Here is a 19,967-nt window from a genome sequence, read left to right as displayed (position 1 = left end):
ATATGATAATAGCCTCCAGTATCCAATAACAGAGCAGAGAAGTAAATGGGCCCTGGACTAGGAGGAGAAGACACTTTGGAGGGGCTTGGAAATTGAACGAGGACTTGAAAGATAAGAACAAAATGAGGAGAAAGGGAACAACATTAATAGAGTTATAACTGGGTTGAAATGGAGCCCAACTGAATGGAGCTAGGCACCTGGAAGGTGAGGTCAGTCAGGATGGCCTTGGACTGTGGTAGCCCTTCATGTCCACCAGAAATGCCTTAAATTAGTCATTCTCAACGTTGTCTTCAGATAAGAAACAATGGGGGAGCTTTTAAAGCTACACTCTGGGCAAATTAATTTAGAATTTCTGTGATATCCCAGGCATCATGAATTTTTAAAGCTCCCTGGTGATTCCAAGGTACAGTTAGTGATTGGGAGCCACTGTCATAAGAAAGTTTCTGTAAGTTCTGGTAGGGGAGAGCAGCATTCAAAAGTCACAACAAGGTAATCATTGCACTTTATGATTGTGCAAAATACTTCCCTATCTTTCCAATCAACTTGAAACTGAACTTAAACTTTGTTCAAGTTCAAGGAGACTGCAGATAATCATGCCATGCTAATCTATATGGACTTCACATGATGTTTTTAATGCTACAGCTTTTGACCTTGAGAACTGAAGCGCCCTTAAAGATCACAGATGGGTCCAAATTGATTCCTTGTCCCATAGGACCAATTAGTAAAAGATTAAACAAGCATATTCTTTTTAAAAAATATAGACCTTTCAGTTAAAAGAATTCTTAATAAAACATTATTTTTATAGAAAATTGACTAACCTGTGTTTCTTTACAAGGTTTGAAGGAGAAGTTCTGAAGGACTCTGATTATAGCAAGTTTCATGTTCATGAGAGCAAACCTCATGCCAAGGCAGTTTCTCGGTCCATTTCCAAAGGGCGTGTATATGTAAGGATCTATGTTGTCATTGTTCTTCTTGCTGAACCTGGTTCCACATTGGTAGATTTTTTAAAAGTTAATGACATAATGCCCCTAAGAGTTACATGTAAGGTTTCTTACTTAGGGCCCACCCCTCCTCTAGTAGTACACAGGATACTTTTGTGGGCTGGTCATTGAAATCCTGCTATGCTTATTTTGCTATGAGAATTGTACGCTACAGATCCTTTCTACTTTCCTTACACTATAGGAGCTTTCAGTCTTGTTGAGATGAGATAAATACTGTTGCAAAGAATACTTATTTCTAAACACTGAAATTATATTCAGGGTGGTGATGTGTTCACACTATAAAAGGCACATAAGTGATGAGACTGAGTGATGGAAAAGTAGGTTCCTGCCTCAAGTCACACTTACGTTGGTCATGAGGAAGGAGAAGGGGAAACTGTCTTGCACTATTTCAAAATTGTTATTTTGCACTTTCCTTCTCATCTCCTCTCTTGTTTTTCCTAATCCTCCTCCTTCTCCTCCCTACCTTGTCTTATCCCTCCTTCTCCTCCTTCTTCTTCTCTCCATCTCTCCCTCTTTCTCCCCAACACCTCTATAGAATAATTGAAGTCAGATAATTTACACAGGCATACGATGCTACTATACCGAGGTAACGCGGTATCATCACTGCTTTCTTTGTCTATCTCTTCCACTAAGCTATAAATTCTTCGAAGATTAGACCCATGTTTTTATTCAAATTTTATTCCTAAATATTTGATTATATTTATGAAAAAATATTCATTTGGGGGACATAATAATAGCATTGTGATCATGTGCTTCTAAAAGAGTCCTTATATTTTGGACACTTATGACCCATAAGGACATAATTGATGACCTTCATCTTAAGTTTTTGGGACTGTGGATGGCTGTAGTTTTCTTTTTTCTAGTCTGTGGTTTGAAAAGTGTGACAATAATCAATTTGATGATTTTAAGAAACCTCTAAATATAAAAAGACAAGCAAATTATTATATAAGCCCATGACCGTCCTATAGATTAAGAGAGACAGAATATGCTTGAACCAGGCTGGTTCAGGGAGGGCTCCCTTCCCAGGGGCCTTGTACCTTTCAGGGAGGAACTTCTCAGGCTCTGTCCAGTACTTTGGGTCATGATGAAGAGCATAGCTTGGAATCATCACCACCACCCCTTTGGGTATGAATATCCCATTGATTTCAACATCTTTTTTGCAGACCCTCTCAAGTCTCATAGCAACTGGGAATATTCTGAGCGTTTCATTCACCACCATGTCGAGATACTCCATCTGTAGCACAGTATCATAGGTGGGTGGTGCCTGGAAAGAAAGAAACAGATTTGGATAAATTGAGATTTTGAATTAGCTTTTAACTCAGTCCATGCAGTACTACTGAAGTATTAGGACCTCCAGAGACTAACTCATACTGGTAAAGGATCGAAGCAATTATAAAGTGTTTTAATAACTGTCATGCCCATTGATGTGCTCAATGCCCCACTGAGATGTGTGGAGGTGTTGTGAAGAGGGGAGACATTTGGGACAGCTCTCACCCTAGGGACTGAAATCCTTAGCATAACCGTGTAGTGGTTTTTGTTTCTCATGGAAACAAATGTGACTAATAGGCTATGACCACTAAGATCAAAAAAATATGAGAAAGTGATTGTTACCTTTCAAAAGCAGGTCACACGTCTTTAATCAAAAAAGTAAAAACAGATAAAAAGAGCAAATTCCTGTGTTGATGTGTGGACACAAGGAGGGGAACATCACCCACCGGGGCCTGTTGGAGGTGGGGGGCGGTGGCTAGAGGAGGTATAGCATTAGGAGAAATACCTAATGTAGATGATGAGTTGATGGGTGCAGCAAACCACCATGGCACATGTATACCTATGTAACAAACCTGCACATTCAGCACATGTGCCCCGGAACTTAAAGTAAAACAATAATAATAAAAAAAAGAAAGATTTACAATCAATTCATGGAATATTTTTAGTGTTTGCCTTGTGTGTGTGTTTATACAAATATGCTCAAACCAAAAAAAAAAAAAGAAAAAACAAATTATCTGTGCTACACAAGGATTATTGGTTGCACAGTCCTGCTTATATATATAAAACAAAAGAGTTACAAAGCAGGATTTGTATTTTATACATACACACTTTTGTTATATAAATAAAACGTGGAGAGAGGCCGGGCGCGGTGGCTCAAGCCTGTAATCCCAGCACTTTGGGAGGCCGAGACGGGCGGATCAGGAGGTCAGGAGATCGAGACCATCCTGGCTAATACGGTGAAACCCCGTCTCTACTAAAAAATACAAAAAACTAGCTGGGCGAGGTGGTGGGCCCCTGTAGTCCCAGCTACTCTGGAGGCTGAGGCAGGAGAATGGCGCAAACCCGGGAGGCGGAGCTTGCAGTGAGCTGAGATCCGGTCACTGCACTCCAGCCTGGGCGATAGAGCGAGACTCCGTCTCAAAAAAAAAAAAAAAAAAAAAGTGGAGAGAAACACTATATTATATAAAATCTCTATAAAATAATTTGAGGACAAACTAGTCCCTTTCTATCCCAAAAATGACAAAGAAGGTTCTGGTTGGATGTAACCAGAGCACACGATTTCAGCGCTAGTGGAAGTTATAAGGAGGATAGAACCCCACGCAGCCCTGTCCTCACTTGCTGAAACAGTCTCCTAGTTGTTGCTTCAGGGATGGACTGTAATCTCTAAAGAACATTCCTTTGTGTTCACCTCACTGCCAGCCCCAAAGCCGTGTCTCTTCATGCCACAAAGAATCCCAGTTTTGGCAGAGGTCTGAAAACAGTGGAGGTGATATGCACCTAGTGTTTGGTGTTATATTTGGAAAGCAACATTATTGAGTTTTAAGACTAGCTCAGGAGACAGATACCCTGGTTCCTAGCCTGGCTTCTTCACCAGTTACTACCTGACTGGAACATAAGATAGGTGTGGGGGGAGCTGGGTCAGCCTGCACAGCACACCCAGGGCCAGGCTCTGTCAGATCCCAGCCAGACCAGAGCAAGTCCTGTCAATATCAGCAGAGCTCACTATCCAACCATGATGTGTGCAGGAGTCATGAAGTGGGGAGATATTCGGGATGGCTCTCACCCCAGGAACCGAAATCCTTAGCATAACCACGTAGTGGTTTTTCTTTCTCATGGAAACAAACGTGACTAATAGGCTGTGACCACTAGCATCAAATAAAATATGAGAAAGTGATTGTCACCTTTCAAAAAAAAAAGGTCACACGTCTGTAACCAAGAAAGTGAAAACAGATAAAAAGAGCAAATTCCTGTGTCCATGTGTGGACACAGGGAGGGGAACATCACATACCACTATGGTGCCTGCTCCAACCACAAAATTCACAACCAAAACTGACGTGAAATGAGTGTGAGCAATAAATGCTTATTGTTAGATGCCATTGAGGTTTTTTGAGGTTTTTTCCTTAGCATTATTGTAGTAACAGAAAGCAGATGAACCAGGTACAGCACTGTTTTACAAAGATCTTATGATTCTGCCAGTAGCAACAATTTCCTATGTTTCTTTCTTTTCTTTTCAGACTTTTCCTACACAGTGTCAGTGAAAGAATCAGTGATTATGCTTTTTATAAAAATTTTCCTGAGGAGTGGTGAGGAGGCATTTTTGCTAAGGCTTCAGCTCCTCCCTCCTTCTGCATGTATCATCCACTCACCTTATTGGGTAAAACTGTATCAATTTCCTCCTGCAGTTTCTGCTGGACATCAGGGTGAGTGGCCAGTTCATACATGATGAAGGAAAGAACACTGCTGGTGGTTTCATAGCCAGCAAAAATGAAGATAATTGATTGGGCCATGAGCTCCAGATCAGACAGAGCTGAAAGGAGAGGAAAGACATTTTAGGTAAATCAGGTCAATGTAGGGCATCACAGTTTAGATGAAGAGAAATCTAAATGAAGCCCTCAAATACCTAGGGGAAAAAATAGAAAAGCAATTCAGAGGTACACTTGGGGTGGTTTCACTCTGATGTGTATCTTACAGAACCAGAATGAGGCAAATCATTTTAATCTAGTTTTCCCCAAGGTCTTCGAGAATGTGGGCCATCCACTCCTCCTCATGCCATCCCCGCCACCTGCATGGCTGTGTAATTTCCAGGAAGAGCATTTCTTCCTAACATACTCAGTGTTATGGGTGTGCTCCTTGAATGATCCTAAAAATACTTTATTGTAAGTTAATATGAGGTAGTCTTCTCCCCCAAGAAAAATGTAATTTATTTTAGCTACAATATACCTTGACAAACTTTGAGAGAATTTGCAATATTAATGGTTAAACGTAGGGAAAATTAAAGGATGTTTCCCATAGATATGTTTGAGGGAACTTAAGGGACCAATATTGGACTACAGACCACCTCTTGGTACCCAAAGTGTGGTCCAGGGGTCAGAAGCATCTGGGAGCTCGTTAGAAATGCAAAATCTCAAAGCCCACCCTTGAACTACTGATTCAAAATCTGAACTTTCACAAGATGTGGTGATTTGTGTGCATAGCCTAGCTTGAGAAGCATGGATTATATCTTTGAGAGGCATCAGGTGATAGATCTAGGCTACAGTTCTCAGAATTGACTATCTCAGGATGTACAAGAATGAGAGATGGGGCCGGGCGCGGTGGCTCACGTCTGTAATCCCAGCACTTTGGGAGGCCGAAGCAGGCCGATCACAAGGTCAGGAGATCGAGACCATCCTGGCTAACACGGTGAAACCCTGTCTCTACTAAAAAATACAAAAATTTAGCCAGGCGTGGTGGCAGGCGCCTGTAGTCCCAGCTACTGGGGAGGCTGAGGCAGGAGAATGGCGTGAACCCGGGAGGCAGAGCTTGCAGTGAGCCGAGATCGTGCCACAGCACTCCAGCCTGGGCAACAGAGTGAGATTCCGTCTCAGGAAAAAAAAAAAAAAAAAAAAAAGATGAGAGATGGACAAAAAGCTAGATGAGTGGTGTTGATTGCAATCTGATGAATGGCATTAAGATAGCATAAGCTCCTATGATGACAGGTTGGCCCCCCTTCTGGTTTTCTCCTGAGGGAAGGTCAGGGTGGTCTATCACTGGTCTGTTTGATCAGGACTGGATTAGGACTTTTAAAGACCTAGAACACAGATATAAATATGGTGCCTGCTCCAACCATGTAGTTCACAAATAAAACCAATATGAAAGGAGTGTGAGAAAGGTTGACAGAGCTGTGATTTACCAGTGAAGACTTCTGTGATGCAGTTGTGGGTAAATTCAACTGCCTAATCATTGCATTCAGTTATCATGAACCTGATGATACTGATGTGAAATTGAAAGTTTAGAGCTCTGCTGTCCAATATGGTAGCCACTATCCACTAGTGGCTATTGAAAATCAAATTGTATTCAATTAAACTGAAATACCATTTAAAATTGATCTTCAGTGGCACTAGCCATATATCCAGTGCTAAAAAGCCATATGTGTCTTTGATTTCTATATGAAACAGTAAAACAATAGACTATTTCCTTTATTACAGCAAGTTGTATTGGGATAGACAGATGAATAGATGATAGATAGATAATAGATAAGTAGATAGATGATAGATGGATAAATGATAGATAGATGACAGATATATACATAGATAGATACATAGATAGACATACAGACAAAAGTAGATGTAGACATGGACATATTTAAAGCGATATGCTGGAGTCAGTCTAGTCCTGCTCTCTAGAACCAATAGTTAAATATTCAGGAATTTTATGAGATGGTTGCCAAGTCCTGGTGGCTTGAAATTGACCATGGTCATCATTTCACCACTGTCATAGTCACAGTGACTTCAGTAAAAACCATACATGGGTTGTAAAATTAGTAGGTGAAACATTGAAGACAAAGAGGATATTTACACGGTCTCAGAGGTTATCCCCACAAGTTGCTAAGCCATTCCAAAGGAGAAAATAACTTCGCAGTAGATTAACCTGATGAACATACTTTCAACAAGTACTGCCAGCTAAAATCACCCTGATTGGAACAGTGTGGCTCCTGATTGGATGTTAGATGTATTAGGTTGCTGCAAAAGTTATTGCGGGATTTTGCCATTACTTTTCATTGCTTTTTTTCTGCAACGAAAAGTACTTTTTCAACAACAGGCAGAAGTTTTGATTCATTGGATCTGGAGGAGGCCGAGAACTGGCATTTGATCTGATGTAGGTGACCCACAGACCGCCGACTGGCTTTCTAGCATGCCAGGTTTGCTTAGGTTGCCCTTTAATCTTAGAACATGGCTCTCTATGCCTGTATGCCTCTAGAAAGTGCCTCCAGCTACCATTTGTAACATCCAAACATGTGTTGTTCTGCTATGTGGCAGAAATTCTCATCCTCTTGGAATACTTCCTGCACATTTTCAGAACAAGGCCCTCCCTCTGAGTGCCCCACTAGTAGCCCCCGGAAGCACTCTGGTTACCTTTGTGGGACTCAGTTTCTTTCGAATTCTGAGAGTCAATCATCAGCTGAAGGAAATCCACTCGGTGCTAGAAGCAAAAAGAGAAATTTCATTGACAGAAAGTGGCTCCTGAAGTCAGAAGTAAATCAGAAGAGCAGTCCTCCATCTCCCTTCCGAGAGTATGGGTCCTTGAAGACCAGAAATCTGATGGGTGTTGCCTGAGTCACCAGTGAAAAAAATACCCTTCTAAATCCTCGGAAAGCAGGATGTTTTCCTGAAACAAATCTGGCTATCATGTGAGATGGCTCAAATTTAACCCACACTACACTTCAGCAGGTGGCCTGATAGGGCCTTTCATTGGAGAATGGGTAAAATAACAGGTTTAAATGAGTCCACCAATCTATGATCTGGGGAAAGCATAATACCAGTAAAATATATTTCCAAACAGTAATGTTTATCCTCTGTCAATTTATTGAAAGGAAATAAAGTGGTAAAGTTTTATCTCGATAAAATTTATGCCAAGGCATACTAACTGTCGTGTCTGATATCAAATTTTATGTGCTATCTCTGACTCATTCTCATCTCTCCTTCTCCAAACTCCACTTTCTGCATTCCTACCAAATGAATTCTCTTGCTCTAAACATGAGTAGTCTTTATGTTAAAATCATTCTTTAAAAACATACAGGTAAGTGCACCAATCATATGTATATTATCTAAAAAATTATGAAAAACTAAACATCCTCCTATAACTGCCACCAGATTTTACCTTTTGTGTATCTTTGAGGCGACTTTCTTTTATCCTTTTTACAGATTTTCTTAAAAAACTTGTAACTTCTCTTGGAAAAATAGAGATATTTAATACTTCAAGAATTGGGATGAGAAATGGGAAGATTGCTGTAGGAAAACCAAAACAAAAACAGAAAAAGAAATCCATTGTGAAAATGCAAAATTTATCTGGAGCAATTCTAATTTTCTCTACCAATCAGAAGAGTAAAAGACATCAAGGTTCTCAACTGGAAGCCATTCCTTCTATGACTTTTGCCCTCTCACAGGCCAGTGGCTGAGCAAGGGCAGGTCTATGCATAGGGACCACCAATACGGCAGTGAGATCAGCAGCCCCTTGTGCATCTTTTGAATGATAAAAGGAACAAAATTCAATGCCTTAATCTCTTTGCCTTTATCTATTGGACTAGAGTCTCCTAGAATAACCCGAATCGTAATCTGAAGCTCAAAAGTAATCTTGCTGTTTAAGAAATAGTAGGTAGTCAAGATAGAAATAACACAGCATATCTCTGTCACCTCACAGCATATCTCTGTCACCTATCATGGAATAAAGCTAAAATCAATAAGGGAAAGAAAATTGGGAAACTCACACATATGTGGAAGTTAAAGAATAAACGTTTAAGTAACCAATGAGTCAAAGTAGAAACCGAAAGGGCAAATAGAAACTGCTTTGAAGTGAACAAAAATTAAGATGTGATAGGCCACAATCTCATGGGATTTAGCAAAGAAATTGCTCAGAGGGAAATTTGTAGCTGTAATGTCTACATTTAGAAGAACAAAAAATCACAAATCAGTCATCTACATTCATGCCACAACACAGTAAATGAGGAAAGGCAAACTAAGTCTGAAGCCAGCAGAAGAAAGAAAATAATACAGACTAAAGTACAAATTCATGAACTAGAGAATAAAAAAAACCCTGACAAATGAATATCATTTCTATGAAGTGTCCAGAATAGGCAAATCTATAGCGGCAGAGAGTTGATTAGCGGTTGCATATGATGACAGGGTTTGTGGCAGGGGGTTGATAGCTAAAAATGTATGAGGTCTCTAGACTGACAAAAAAAGTTTTAAAGTTTTAAATGGTGATGGTCATACATATCTTCAAATGTACTACAAATCACTGAACTGTACGTTTTAAGTGGATGAATTACATGGTGATTTACATCTCAATAAAGCAGTTATTTTTAAGCGAGGAAGAGAGAAAAGGAAATAGTAGTCCACATACTTATTGAGAGAAAGAATGGATCTAAGAAATCAAATCTTAAAAGCTTCTTGGTGTTTTCCACAAAGGGGTCTTGTGGATTGTTGAGAGAGTCGATGTTCACTCCAAATGATGTGCTAGTGATCACGTCCATGCTGTAGGCCCCAAAGACACTGAGTGGAGAAAGATGTGGAAAATTAAAATCAGCACCTCTTTACCATCCTTCTACTATACGTGCAACAGGAAACCCACATGTCCAGTCAAGACAGATAAAGAGCCACAGACTTTCAGAACTATCTACTGGATCATGTCCCATCACTCTCCATCAGAAGGTGGTTATCGGGTGCCAGTGATGCCGCTGGCCCTATGCTGGGGTTGATGGAGATACTTGACTGAATTAGACTTACCTCTGAGGTCAAGGAGCCCAGTCATAGGAAGACAGAGACCCATTATCAGAAAACTGTAGTAGCAGATGTTGAGTGTGGATGATACAAGATGTGTAAGCACTGTGCTTCAGCAGGACAAGAGTAGAATAATTAACTCTTCCTAAGGGGCTCAGGAAAGCTGGCATTGCCTGACTACAGACTCTATGCCCAGACCTGATTCCTCTTCAGCACTTTACAAAGCAACAACACCCTGTTCTGAGTTCCTAGGAATATCATCCTTATTCTCTATACTCCCTGCTCAAGCTTTGGAAAGTTCCACTATCCCCAGCTGTGGTGAGGTGAGGTTGCCCTGAAGGCAGAATTATTTTTGTAAAATATAATGACCAAGAATGTTCTGGTTAAAAAAAAAGAATCTCTCAAAATTTGATTTGGAAATTTCTATAGTAAGTGACCACATATCCCGGTCTGCCCAGGACAGGCTCAGATTACACCTGTTGTTCCTGCATAAGTGTAGACAGCAAAAAGTAGACTTGCCCTACCTCTAGCGTTTTTTACCACCTTTTCTCCTTGAGACCAGAGGAAGCAGAAGTGGTGGGAATTGTTAATATTTAGTATTCTACTGATATCCTCAGAAAAAAACATGAAAGGATCAAAGTTATTCTAAGTTCTCCATTATAACTTTCCCACCCTACTCACTGCCAACCAACAGATACCAAGTGCCTTCGCCTTCCACCATCCCATACACTCCATGCTTAAAAATTTGGTACAATCACACTTTTTCCCCCTAATGGATGTATTTAGTCTTCCAGAATATCCAAGGTGACGATTTAATGGATATGTAAACCCTGGCCCCTGTGCACAAGGGAGAAGATCCTTTTCCTCCAGTTGCCCCATCTCATTGGAGCTTCCCCATCTTGGGAGACCCATTGAAGTTGCATTACCACAGCCCTCCTTTTGTCTGGTCATAGAATAACCCAACAGTGGGAATATCAGCTCCGTGGCAGGCAGCTGGAGGGGATCATGACAGCTCAGAACCCCAAGGCTGTGCTCCTACTTACTCTTTCAAGGTGACAGGCTTGCCTGTCTCTGCTTCCCGCCTCAGATTTCTCACCAACACATCTCCATACTTGGCAATGATAGGGACCATCTAAACACAAAACACAACACCACCCATAGTAAAATGTGCAGACTCTAGTTCCAGAAGGACATGGCTTTCCCCAGCACGGAGCAGTAAGTGGACATTTTATAATGAATTTTGTGATGTCTTTTCTGTACATAAAGATAAAAGACCATTTTTAGGAAGCTCAAATTCAGCAGACTACCCCTTGGAAAGGGACTGTGATCTTACTTTATACCTGTCCCCACCAGGTTCATTCTTTAAGTTTCTTATTAAAACTCATGTTGTTTTCATACCTCCTTGAGTTTTCCGCTGGTGAAGGTTGGAGACAGCAATGACCGTATTCTCTTCCATTCTTCATCCTCAGCTATAGAGATGGCATTTTTCATAAATCCCACTGGACCAAAAGGCTAGAGTTCAAAGCAGAAACATTCTGTCCTACATCAGTTGTGGAGATCTCCATGGTTGTAGAAAATGTGTTAAACAGGCATCACATATTCAACAATTATTTAGTGACCATCTACTAGGTGACAGGCCCTATGCTAGATGCTCAATACAGATTTATCCCAGATGCCCAGTGTCCTGGGATGTATTTGTGTGAGGTGGCAGCATTCGGGAGACCCAGCCACCTGATGTGGTCTCCAGCCTGTATATCCCAGTCACCTTTTACATGCAAATTATCCACATGGTAGGGAACGTGTTCTTCCAGTAGAACAGACAGAATCAAGACCTAGCGCTTCTGCTAGTGTAGAGAAGGAGGGGAGACAGACAAGCAGGTGACTTTGGTGGACTGTATGTTGCCTCAGACGAGCTGTCAGTTCTCCTACAGCATGGGCAATGTGAAAAAGAGGTGCCTCGATGTGGTGGTTTAAAAAAAAATAGTAGGTAATACCTTTAAAACTAGGAACATATTTTGAAGAAATAACATGATTTCATAAACATTCTTTTCTCTTAATTTTTTATTCCATTGATAGAAAGAAAAAAAAAGACATAATTATTTTTGCCAACTTGGAACTGGCCTATCAAGCCAACACGTTGAAACTTTCTTTCATCTTCCATAACCATATTTTTTTATAATGAGTACTTCCAGCATTCATTTATGATAAAAACTCAGGAAACTAGGGAGAGAAAATTCCTCAATTTGATAAAGAGAATCTACAAAAAAAAAAAAACAGCCCACTTCATCAAAATCATGCTTAATGATCAAAGACCAAAGGCTTCCCTCCTAAGATTAGGGACAATTCAAAAATTCACCACATTTACTCAACATTATACTGGGAAGTCCTAGTACAATAGACAAGAGAAAATAAAAGGCATACAGATTGGAAAGGAAATCAGAGAATTGTCTCTATTTTCAAGTGACATAATTGACAATGTGTAAAATCTCAAGGAATATACAAAACGACTTCTAGAACTACCATGCCAGTTCTGCAAAGTTCTAGGATACCAGATCAACACACAAAAACAAAGCACATTTCTGTGTAACAACAATCAATATCTGAAAATACAAGAAAAACGTAATATCATTTACAGTCATTCCAACAAAAATGAAATAATTTAGCTGTAAATCTAACAAAAGACGTACAGGATCTCTATGCTGAAAACTACAAAATGTTATAAGCAATCAAAGAAAACCTAAGGCAATGGAGAGGCATACTATGTTCATGAATTGAAAGACCAAACAGTAAAGATACAGATTTTCCATAAATTGGTCTACATATTTAATTCAATTTTCATCAAAATAACAGCACGTTTATTTGTAGACACTGATAAACTCATTCTGAATTTTTATGGAAAAGCAGAGGACCAAGACGAGTTAAAACAAATCTGAGAAAAATAAGTCAATTAAAGTGGGAAGAATCACTCTACATGATGTTAAGAGTTACTGTACAGCTATTAGAGTCACCACAGTGTGATATTGGTGGAATAATAAACACAATGATCAATGGGACAGAGTAGTACATGAGAGATGCAAAGAAGTATGCCCAGGTGATTTTTAACAATATGCCCACCTTTCCAAAAATGGCATTGGAAGAATTGGACAGCCATAAGCCACACACACAAAAAAATGACGCTTGATCTAAATCTCATACCTTATGCAAAAAAAACACAAAATGGATAATAGAGCTACATTTAGTAAAGCATTAAATTTTATGACTTTTAGAAAAAAACAGCAATATAGGAAGGAGGGCTAGGCAGAGAACTTTCAAACTTGGCACCAAAAGCACAATCCAGAAAAGGAAATATTAATGCATTGGCCACCTCAAAATTTTAAAAAGTTTGCTCTGATATGGACCCTGTCAAAGAAAAAGACTTGTCACTGTAGGAAAGCAGGAGGGAGCCACATGGAGACAGAGTGGATCTGCAGCGTGATCATGCTGGTCGTTGCACGAATCTACTAATGTGATAAATTTGCATAGAATGCAAATGGGTTCTGCAGCTTGATCATGCTGATCATTGCACAAATCTATGATTGTGATAAATTTGCATAGAACACAAATGAGGGCACATAAAGTTGGTGAAATCTGAATAAGCTCTGTGAACTTTATCAATGTCAATTTCCTGTACTATAGAATGTGAATATACTCTATTTATAGTTATGCAAGATTGCAAGGTGTTACCATTGGTGGGGACGGGATGAAGTGGACATGGAACCTTCTTGTACATTTTTTAGGCAACTGTCTATGAATAGATAAGAATTTCAAAATATAAATTTAATCCATCAATCAGTATTTTAATTTCAACACATGAATGCTTACCCTCCGGTTTGTGAAGACAGAATAACATTCTTTCACTAGCACTGTTTTGATCATGTTGGGATCTGTGATAGCCAGCACAGGCTGTCGACCATCATAAAAGCTGTGTGGAAAACACAGAGTTGATCAGCCTTATTCTACAGCTAGAGCCCAACCCAGGAAGCCAGACTTTGATCCTGACATTACATAATACCCTAGTTGTACAATACACAGCAATCTTAGGTTCTAGTTCATTAGGTATGACACACAGCAAGAGACTGACACAGGAGTCGCCCAAGTCTTCATATGATGAACGACAATGTGGGCCAAACAAGGAAGAGACATTGAAAGACAAAAGAGCTCTTCAAAAAGACCATGGTTAGAAATGACAGTAGAGCATTTGTTAAGCTGGGTGGTGCATACATGGGTATTTCCCATGCCATTCTCCATAATGTTTCATATGTTTAAAATATTTTATTTTTAAAAAGAATATTAGGTCCGTGACAAATTGAAGGCAAGTAAATCATCAAATGCTCACAGGGATTAAGGGTTTCAATGGCAATTGGTGTAAGGCCTATGGACATCCAGAGCTGTGTGTTCTTTCTATTAGTTACATTGCCTGTGTGGGCCATGCCAGCTCCACAGCACCCTGCAGCCAGCACTGCAGTTTCTGATGAATCGATGAGAGAAGATGAAGTACAAAGTGGCAAAAACTTCTCCCACTTGCTTCTAGTGAACAAACACAGCACTGCACCTCTTCCACTCCTCTCACCAAACCTCTAGCCCCTCTGACACGGAACAGCTGCTGCAATTGGCTGAGGCCACCTTATAAAATTACAGTCCAGGTCACTTCCAAGATGGTCAGATAGGAACATCTCCGGTCTACAACTCCCAGTGAGATCTATGCAGAAGATGGGTGACTTCTGCATTTCCAACCGAGGTACCTTGTTGATCTCATTGGGACTGGTTGGATAGTAGGGGCAGCCCATGGAGGGTGAACCAAAGCAGGGTGGGGCATTACCTTACTCGGGAAGTGCAAGGGGTCAGGGGATATCCCTTTCCTAGCCAAGGGAAGCAGTGAATGACTGCCTGGAGGAGTGGTGCACTCCTGCCCAAATATTGCACCTTTCCCATGGTCTTCGCAACCGGCAGACCAGGAGATTCCCTCACGTACCTGGCTTGGTGGGTCTGATGCCCATGGAGCCTTGCTCACTGCTAGTGTAGCAGTCTGAGCTTGACTTGGGATGCTAGAGTTTGGCGGGGGGAGGGGCATCCACCATTGCTGAGGCTTGAGTAGCCAGTTCCATGCTCACAGTGTAAACAAAGTGGCAGGGAAGCTCAAACTGGGAAGAGCCTACCACAACTCAGCAAGGCCTACCACCTCTCTAGGTTCCACCTCTGGGGGCAGGGCGTATCTGAACAAAAGGCAGCAGACAACTTCCGCAGACACAAACATCCCTGCCTGATAGCACTGAAGAGGGCAGTGGTTCTCGCAGCATGGCATTCAAGCTCTGATAATGGACAGACTGCCTCCTTAAATGGGTCCCTGATCCTCAGGCAGCCTGACTGGGAGACACCTCACAGTAGAGGCCAACAGACACCTCATACGGGTAGGTGCCCCTCTGGGACAAAGCTTCCAGAGGAAGGATCTGGCAGCACTATTTGCTGTTTTGCAGCCTCTGCTCGTGATACCCAGGCAAACAGGGTCTGGAGTGGGCCTCCAGCAAACTCCAACAGACCTGCAGCTGAGAGTCCTGTCTGTTAGAAGGAAAATTAACAAATGGAAAGGAATAGCATCAACAACAACAAAAAGGACATCCACACCAAAACCCCATATGTAGGTCACCAACATCAAAGACCAAAGGTAGATAAAACCACAAAGATGGGGAGAAGCCAGAGAAGAAAGGCTGAAAATTCCAAAAACCAGAACACCTCTTCTCCTCCAAAGGAACACAACTCCTTGGCAGCAAAGGAACAAAACTGGATGGAGAATGAGTTTGACAAGTTGACAGAAGTAGGCTTCAGAAGGATGGTGATAACAATCTTCTCCAAGCTAAAGGAGCATGTTCTAACCAGTCGCAAGGAAGCTAAACACCTTGGAGAAAGGTTAGACGAATGGCTAACTAGAATAACCAGTGTAGAAAAGAGCTTAAATGACCTGGTGGAGCTGAAAACCAGTTAGAGAACTTCGTGAAGCATACATGAGCTTCAGTAGCCAATCTGATCAAGTGGAAGAAAGGATATCAGTGACTGAAGATCAAATTAATGAAATAAAGTGAGAAGACAAGATTAGAGAAAAAAGAAGAGAAATGAACAAAGCCTCCAAGAAATATGGGACTATGTGAAAAGACCAAATCTATGTTTGATTGGTGTACCTGAAAGTGATGGGGAGAATGGAACCAAGTTAAAAAACACTCTTCAAGATATTATCCAGGAGAACTTCCCAACCTAGCAAGGCAGGCCAACATTCAAATTCAGGAAATACAGAGAACACCACAAAGATACTCCTTGAGAAGAGCAACCCCAAGACACATAATCATCAGATTCACCAAGGTTGAAATGAAGGAAAAAATGTTAAGGGCAGCCAGAGAGAAAGGTCAGGTTCCCCACAAAGGGAACTCATCAGACTAACAGCAGATCTCTTGGCAGAAACCCTATGAGCCAGAAGACAGTGGAGGCCAATATTCAACATTCTTAAAGAAAAAAATTCCAACCTCTAATTTCCTACCCAGCCAAACTAACCTTCATACAAGAAGGAGAAATAAAATCCTTTACAGACAAGCAAATGCTGAGAGATTTTTGTCACCACCAGCCCTGCCTTACAAGAGTTCCTGAAGGAAGCACTAAACATGGAAAGGAACAACCCATACCAGCTACTGCAAACACATGCCAAATTGTAAAGACCATCAACACTATGAAGAAACTGCATCAATTAATAAGGAAAATAACCAGCTAATATCATAATGACAGGATCAAACTCAAACATAACACTATTAACCTTAAATGTAAATGGAAGAAATGCCCCAATTAAAAGACACAGACTGGCAAATTGGATAAAAAGTCAAGATCTGTTGTGTGCTGTATTCAGACAACCCACCTCACATGCAAAGACATACATAGGCTCAAAATAAAGGTATAGAGGAAGATCTACCAAGCAAATGGAAACCAAAAAAAAAAAAAAAAAAAAATGCAGGGGTTGCAATCCTGGTCTCTGATAAAACAGACTTTAAACTGACAAAGATCAAAAGACACAAAGAAGGGATTTATAATGGTGATGGGATCAATTCAACACGAAAAGCTAAATATCCTAAATAAGTATACACCCAAATACAGGAGCACCCAGATTCATAAAGCAAGTTCTTAGAGACCTACAAAGAGACTTAGACTCCCCACACAATAATAATGGGAGATTTTAACACTCCACTGTTGATATTGACAGATCAACAAAACAGAACATTAACAAGGATATTCAGGACTTGAACTCAGCTCTGGACCAAGAAGACCTAATAAACATCTACAGAACTCTCCACCCCAAATCAATAGAATATACTTCTCAGCACCACATCACACTTATTCTAAAACTGACCACATAATTGGAAGTAATACACTCCTCAGCAAATGTAAAAGAACAGAAATCACAACAAGCTGCCTCTCAGACCGCAGTGAAATCAAATTACAACTCACGATTAAGAAAGTGACTCAATTGCACAACTATATGGAAACTGAACAACCTGCTCCTGAATGACTACTGGGTAAATAAGGAAGTGAAGGCAGAAATAAAGATGCTCTCTGAAATCAATGAGAAAAAAGATACAACGTACCAGAATCTCTGGGACACATTTAAAGCAGTGTGTAGAGGGAAATTTATAGCACTAAATGCCCACTAGAGAAAGCAGGAGAGATCTAAAATCGACACAGTAACATCACAATTAACAGAACTAGAGAAGCAAGAGTAAACAAATTCAAAAGCTAGCAGGAGACAAGAAATAACTAAGATCAGAGCAGAACAGAAGGCAATAGAGACACAATAAACCCTTCAAAAAATCAATGAATCAAGGAGCTGTTTTTTTGAAAAGATCAACAAAATACATAGACCGCTAGCAAGACTAATAAAGAAAAAAGAGAGAAGAATCAAATAGATGCGATAAATAATGATGAAAAGGATATCACCACTGGTCCTGCAGAAATGCAGATTACCATCAAAGAATACTATAAACACCTCTACACAAATAAACGAGAAAATCCAGAAGAAATGGACAAATTCCTGGACCCATACCCCCTCATAAGACTAAACAGGGAAGAAGTTGACTCTCTGAATAGACCAATAACAGGTTCTGAAATTGAGGCAATAATTAATAGGCTACCAACCAAAAGAAGTCCAGGACCAGATGAATTCACAGCCGAATTCTACCAGAGGCACAAAGAGGAGCTGTTATCATTCCTTCTGAAACTATTCTGAACAATAGAAAAAGAGGGAATCCTCCCTAACTCATTTTATGAGGCCAGTGTCTCCTGATACCAAAGCCTGGCAGAGACATAACAAAAAAGGGAATTTTAGTCCAATATCCTTGATGAACATCGATGCAAAAATCCTCAATAAAATACTGGCAAATCAAATCCAGCAAAACATCAAAAAGCTTATCCACCAGGATCAACTCAGCATCATCCCTGGGATGCAAGGCTGGTTCAACATACCAAATCAATAAAGGTAATCCATCACATAAACAGAACCAATGACAAAAACCACATAATTTTCTCAACAGATGCAGAAAAGGCCTTTGACAAAATTCAACAGCCTTTCATTCTAAAAACTCTCAATAAACTAGATATCGATGAAACATATCTCAAAATAGTAAGAGCTATTTATGACAAACCCACAGCCAATAGCATACTGAATGGGCAAAAACTGGAAGCATTCCCTTTGAAAACTGGCACAAGACAAGGATGCCCTCTCTCACCACTCCTATTCAACACAGTGTTGGAAGTTCTGAATAGGGCAATCAGGCAAGAGAAAGAAATAAAGGATATTCAATTAGGAAAATTAGATGACATGATTGTATATTTAGAAAACCCCATCATCTCAGCCCCAAAACTCCTTAAGCTGATAAGCAACTTCAGGAAATTCTCAAGATACAAAATCAATGTGCAAAAATCACAAACATTCCTATACACAAACAATAGACAAACAGAGAGCCAAATCATGAGTGAACTCCCATTCACAATTACTACAAAGAGAAGAAAATATCTAGGAATCCAACTTACAAGGGAAGTGAAGGACCTCTTCAAGGAGAACTACAAACCACTGCTTAACGAAATAAAGAGGACACAAACAAACGGAAGAATATTCCATGCTCATGGATAGGAAGACACCATATCATGAAAATGGCCATACTGCCCAAGGTAATTTATAGTTTCAATGCTATGCCAATTAAGCTACCACTGACTTTCCTGACAGAATTGGAAAAAACTACTTTAAAGTTCATATGAAACCAAAAAAGAGCCCACATAGCCAAGACAATCCTAAGCAAAAATAACAAAACTGGAGGCATCACGCTACCTGACTTCAAACTATACTTCAAGGATACAGTAACCAAAACAGCATGGTACAGGTACCAACACAGATATATATACCAATGGAACATAGCAGAGGCCTCAGAAATAACACCACACATCTACCACCACCTGATGTTTGACAAACCTGACACACACAAGCAATGGGGAAAAGATTTCCTATTTAATAAATAGTGTTGGTGAAACTGCCTAGCTATATGTAGAAAATTGAAACTGGATCCCTTCTTTACACCTTATACAAAAATTAACTCAAGATGGATTAAAGACTTAAGTGTAACACCTAGGACCATAAAAATCCTAGAAGAAAACCTAGGCAATACCATTCAGGACATAGGCATGGGCAAATACTTTATGAATATAACACCAAAAGCAATGACAACAAAAACTAAAATTGACTAAGGGGATCTGATTAAACTAAAGAGCTTCTACACAGCAAAAGAAACTATCATCAGAGGGAAGAGGCAACCTACAGAATGGGAGAAAATTTTTGCAATCTATTCATCTGACAAAGGGCTAATATCCAGAATTTACAAAGAACTTAAACAAATTTACAAGAAAAAAAGCAAACAACCCCATCAAAAAATGGGCAAAGGATATGAACAGACACTTCTCAAAAGAAGACTTTTATGTAGCCAACAGACATGTGAAAAAATGCTCATCATCACTGGTCATTAGAGAAATGCAAATCAAAACCACAATGAGAAAGCATCTCATGCCAGTTAGTATGGTGATCATTAAAAAGTCAGGAAACAACAGATGCTGGACAGGTTGTGGATTAGTATGGTGATCATTAAAAAGTCAGGAAACAACAGAT

The 19,967-nt window shown here is 40.1% G+C and overlaps 1 protein-coding gene across 3 annotated transcripts in view; it reads right to left on the bottom strand.

Moving 5' to 3' along the window:
• The window catches only part of LOC105543708 (cytochrome P450 3A8), a 37,372-nt gene that overhangs the window by 8,882 nt on the left and 8,523 nt on the right, over nucleotides 1-19,967 (bottom strand). For all 3 annotated transcript variants that reach the window (XM_011985742.1, XM_011985743.1, XM_011985744.1), the window contains exons 4-12: nucleotides 13,607-13,706; nucleotides 11,144-11,257; nucleotides 10,789-10,877; nucleotides 9,369-9,517; nucleotides 8,127-8,254; nucleotides 7,382-7,448; nucleotides 4,637-4,797; nucleotides 2,039-2,265; nucleotides 819-981 (exon numbers count right to left, since the gene is read on the bottom strand). In XM_011985742.1, the coding sequence (XP_011841132.1) occupies nucleotides 819-981; nucleotides 2,039-2,265; nucleotides 4,637-4,797; nucleotides 7,382-7,448; nucleotides 8,127-8,254; nucleotides 9,369-9,517; nucleotides 10,789-10,877; nucleotides 11,144-11,257; nucleotides 13,607-13,706 (1,198 nt within the window). The remainder of the gene's footprint in view (nucleotides 1-818; nucleotides 982-2,038; nucleotides 2,266-4,636; nucleotides 4,798-7,381; nucleotides 7,449-8,126; nucleotides 8,255-9,368; nucleotides 9,518-10,788; nucleotides 10,878-11,143; nucleotides 11,258-13,606; nucleotides 13,707-19,967) is intronic.

Source organism: Mandrillus leucophaeus, unplaced genomic scaffold (assembly GCF_000951045.1).
Source record: "Mandrillus leucophaeus isolate KB7577 unplaced genomic scaffold, Mleu.le_1.0 Scaffold29, whole genome shotgun sequence".
NCBI lineage: Eukaryota > Metazoa > Chordata > Mammalia > Primates > Cercopithecidae > Mandrillus > Mandrillus leucophaeus.
This window is presented reverse-complemented; position numbering and strand designations above follow the sequence as displayed.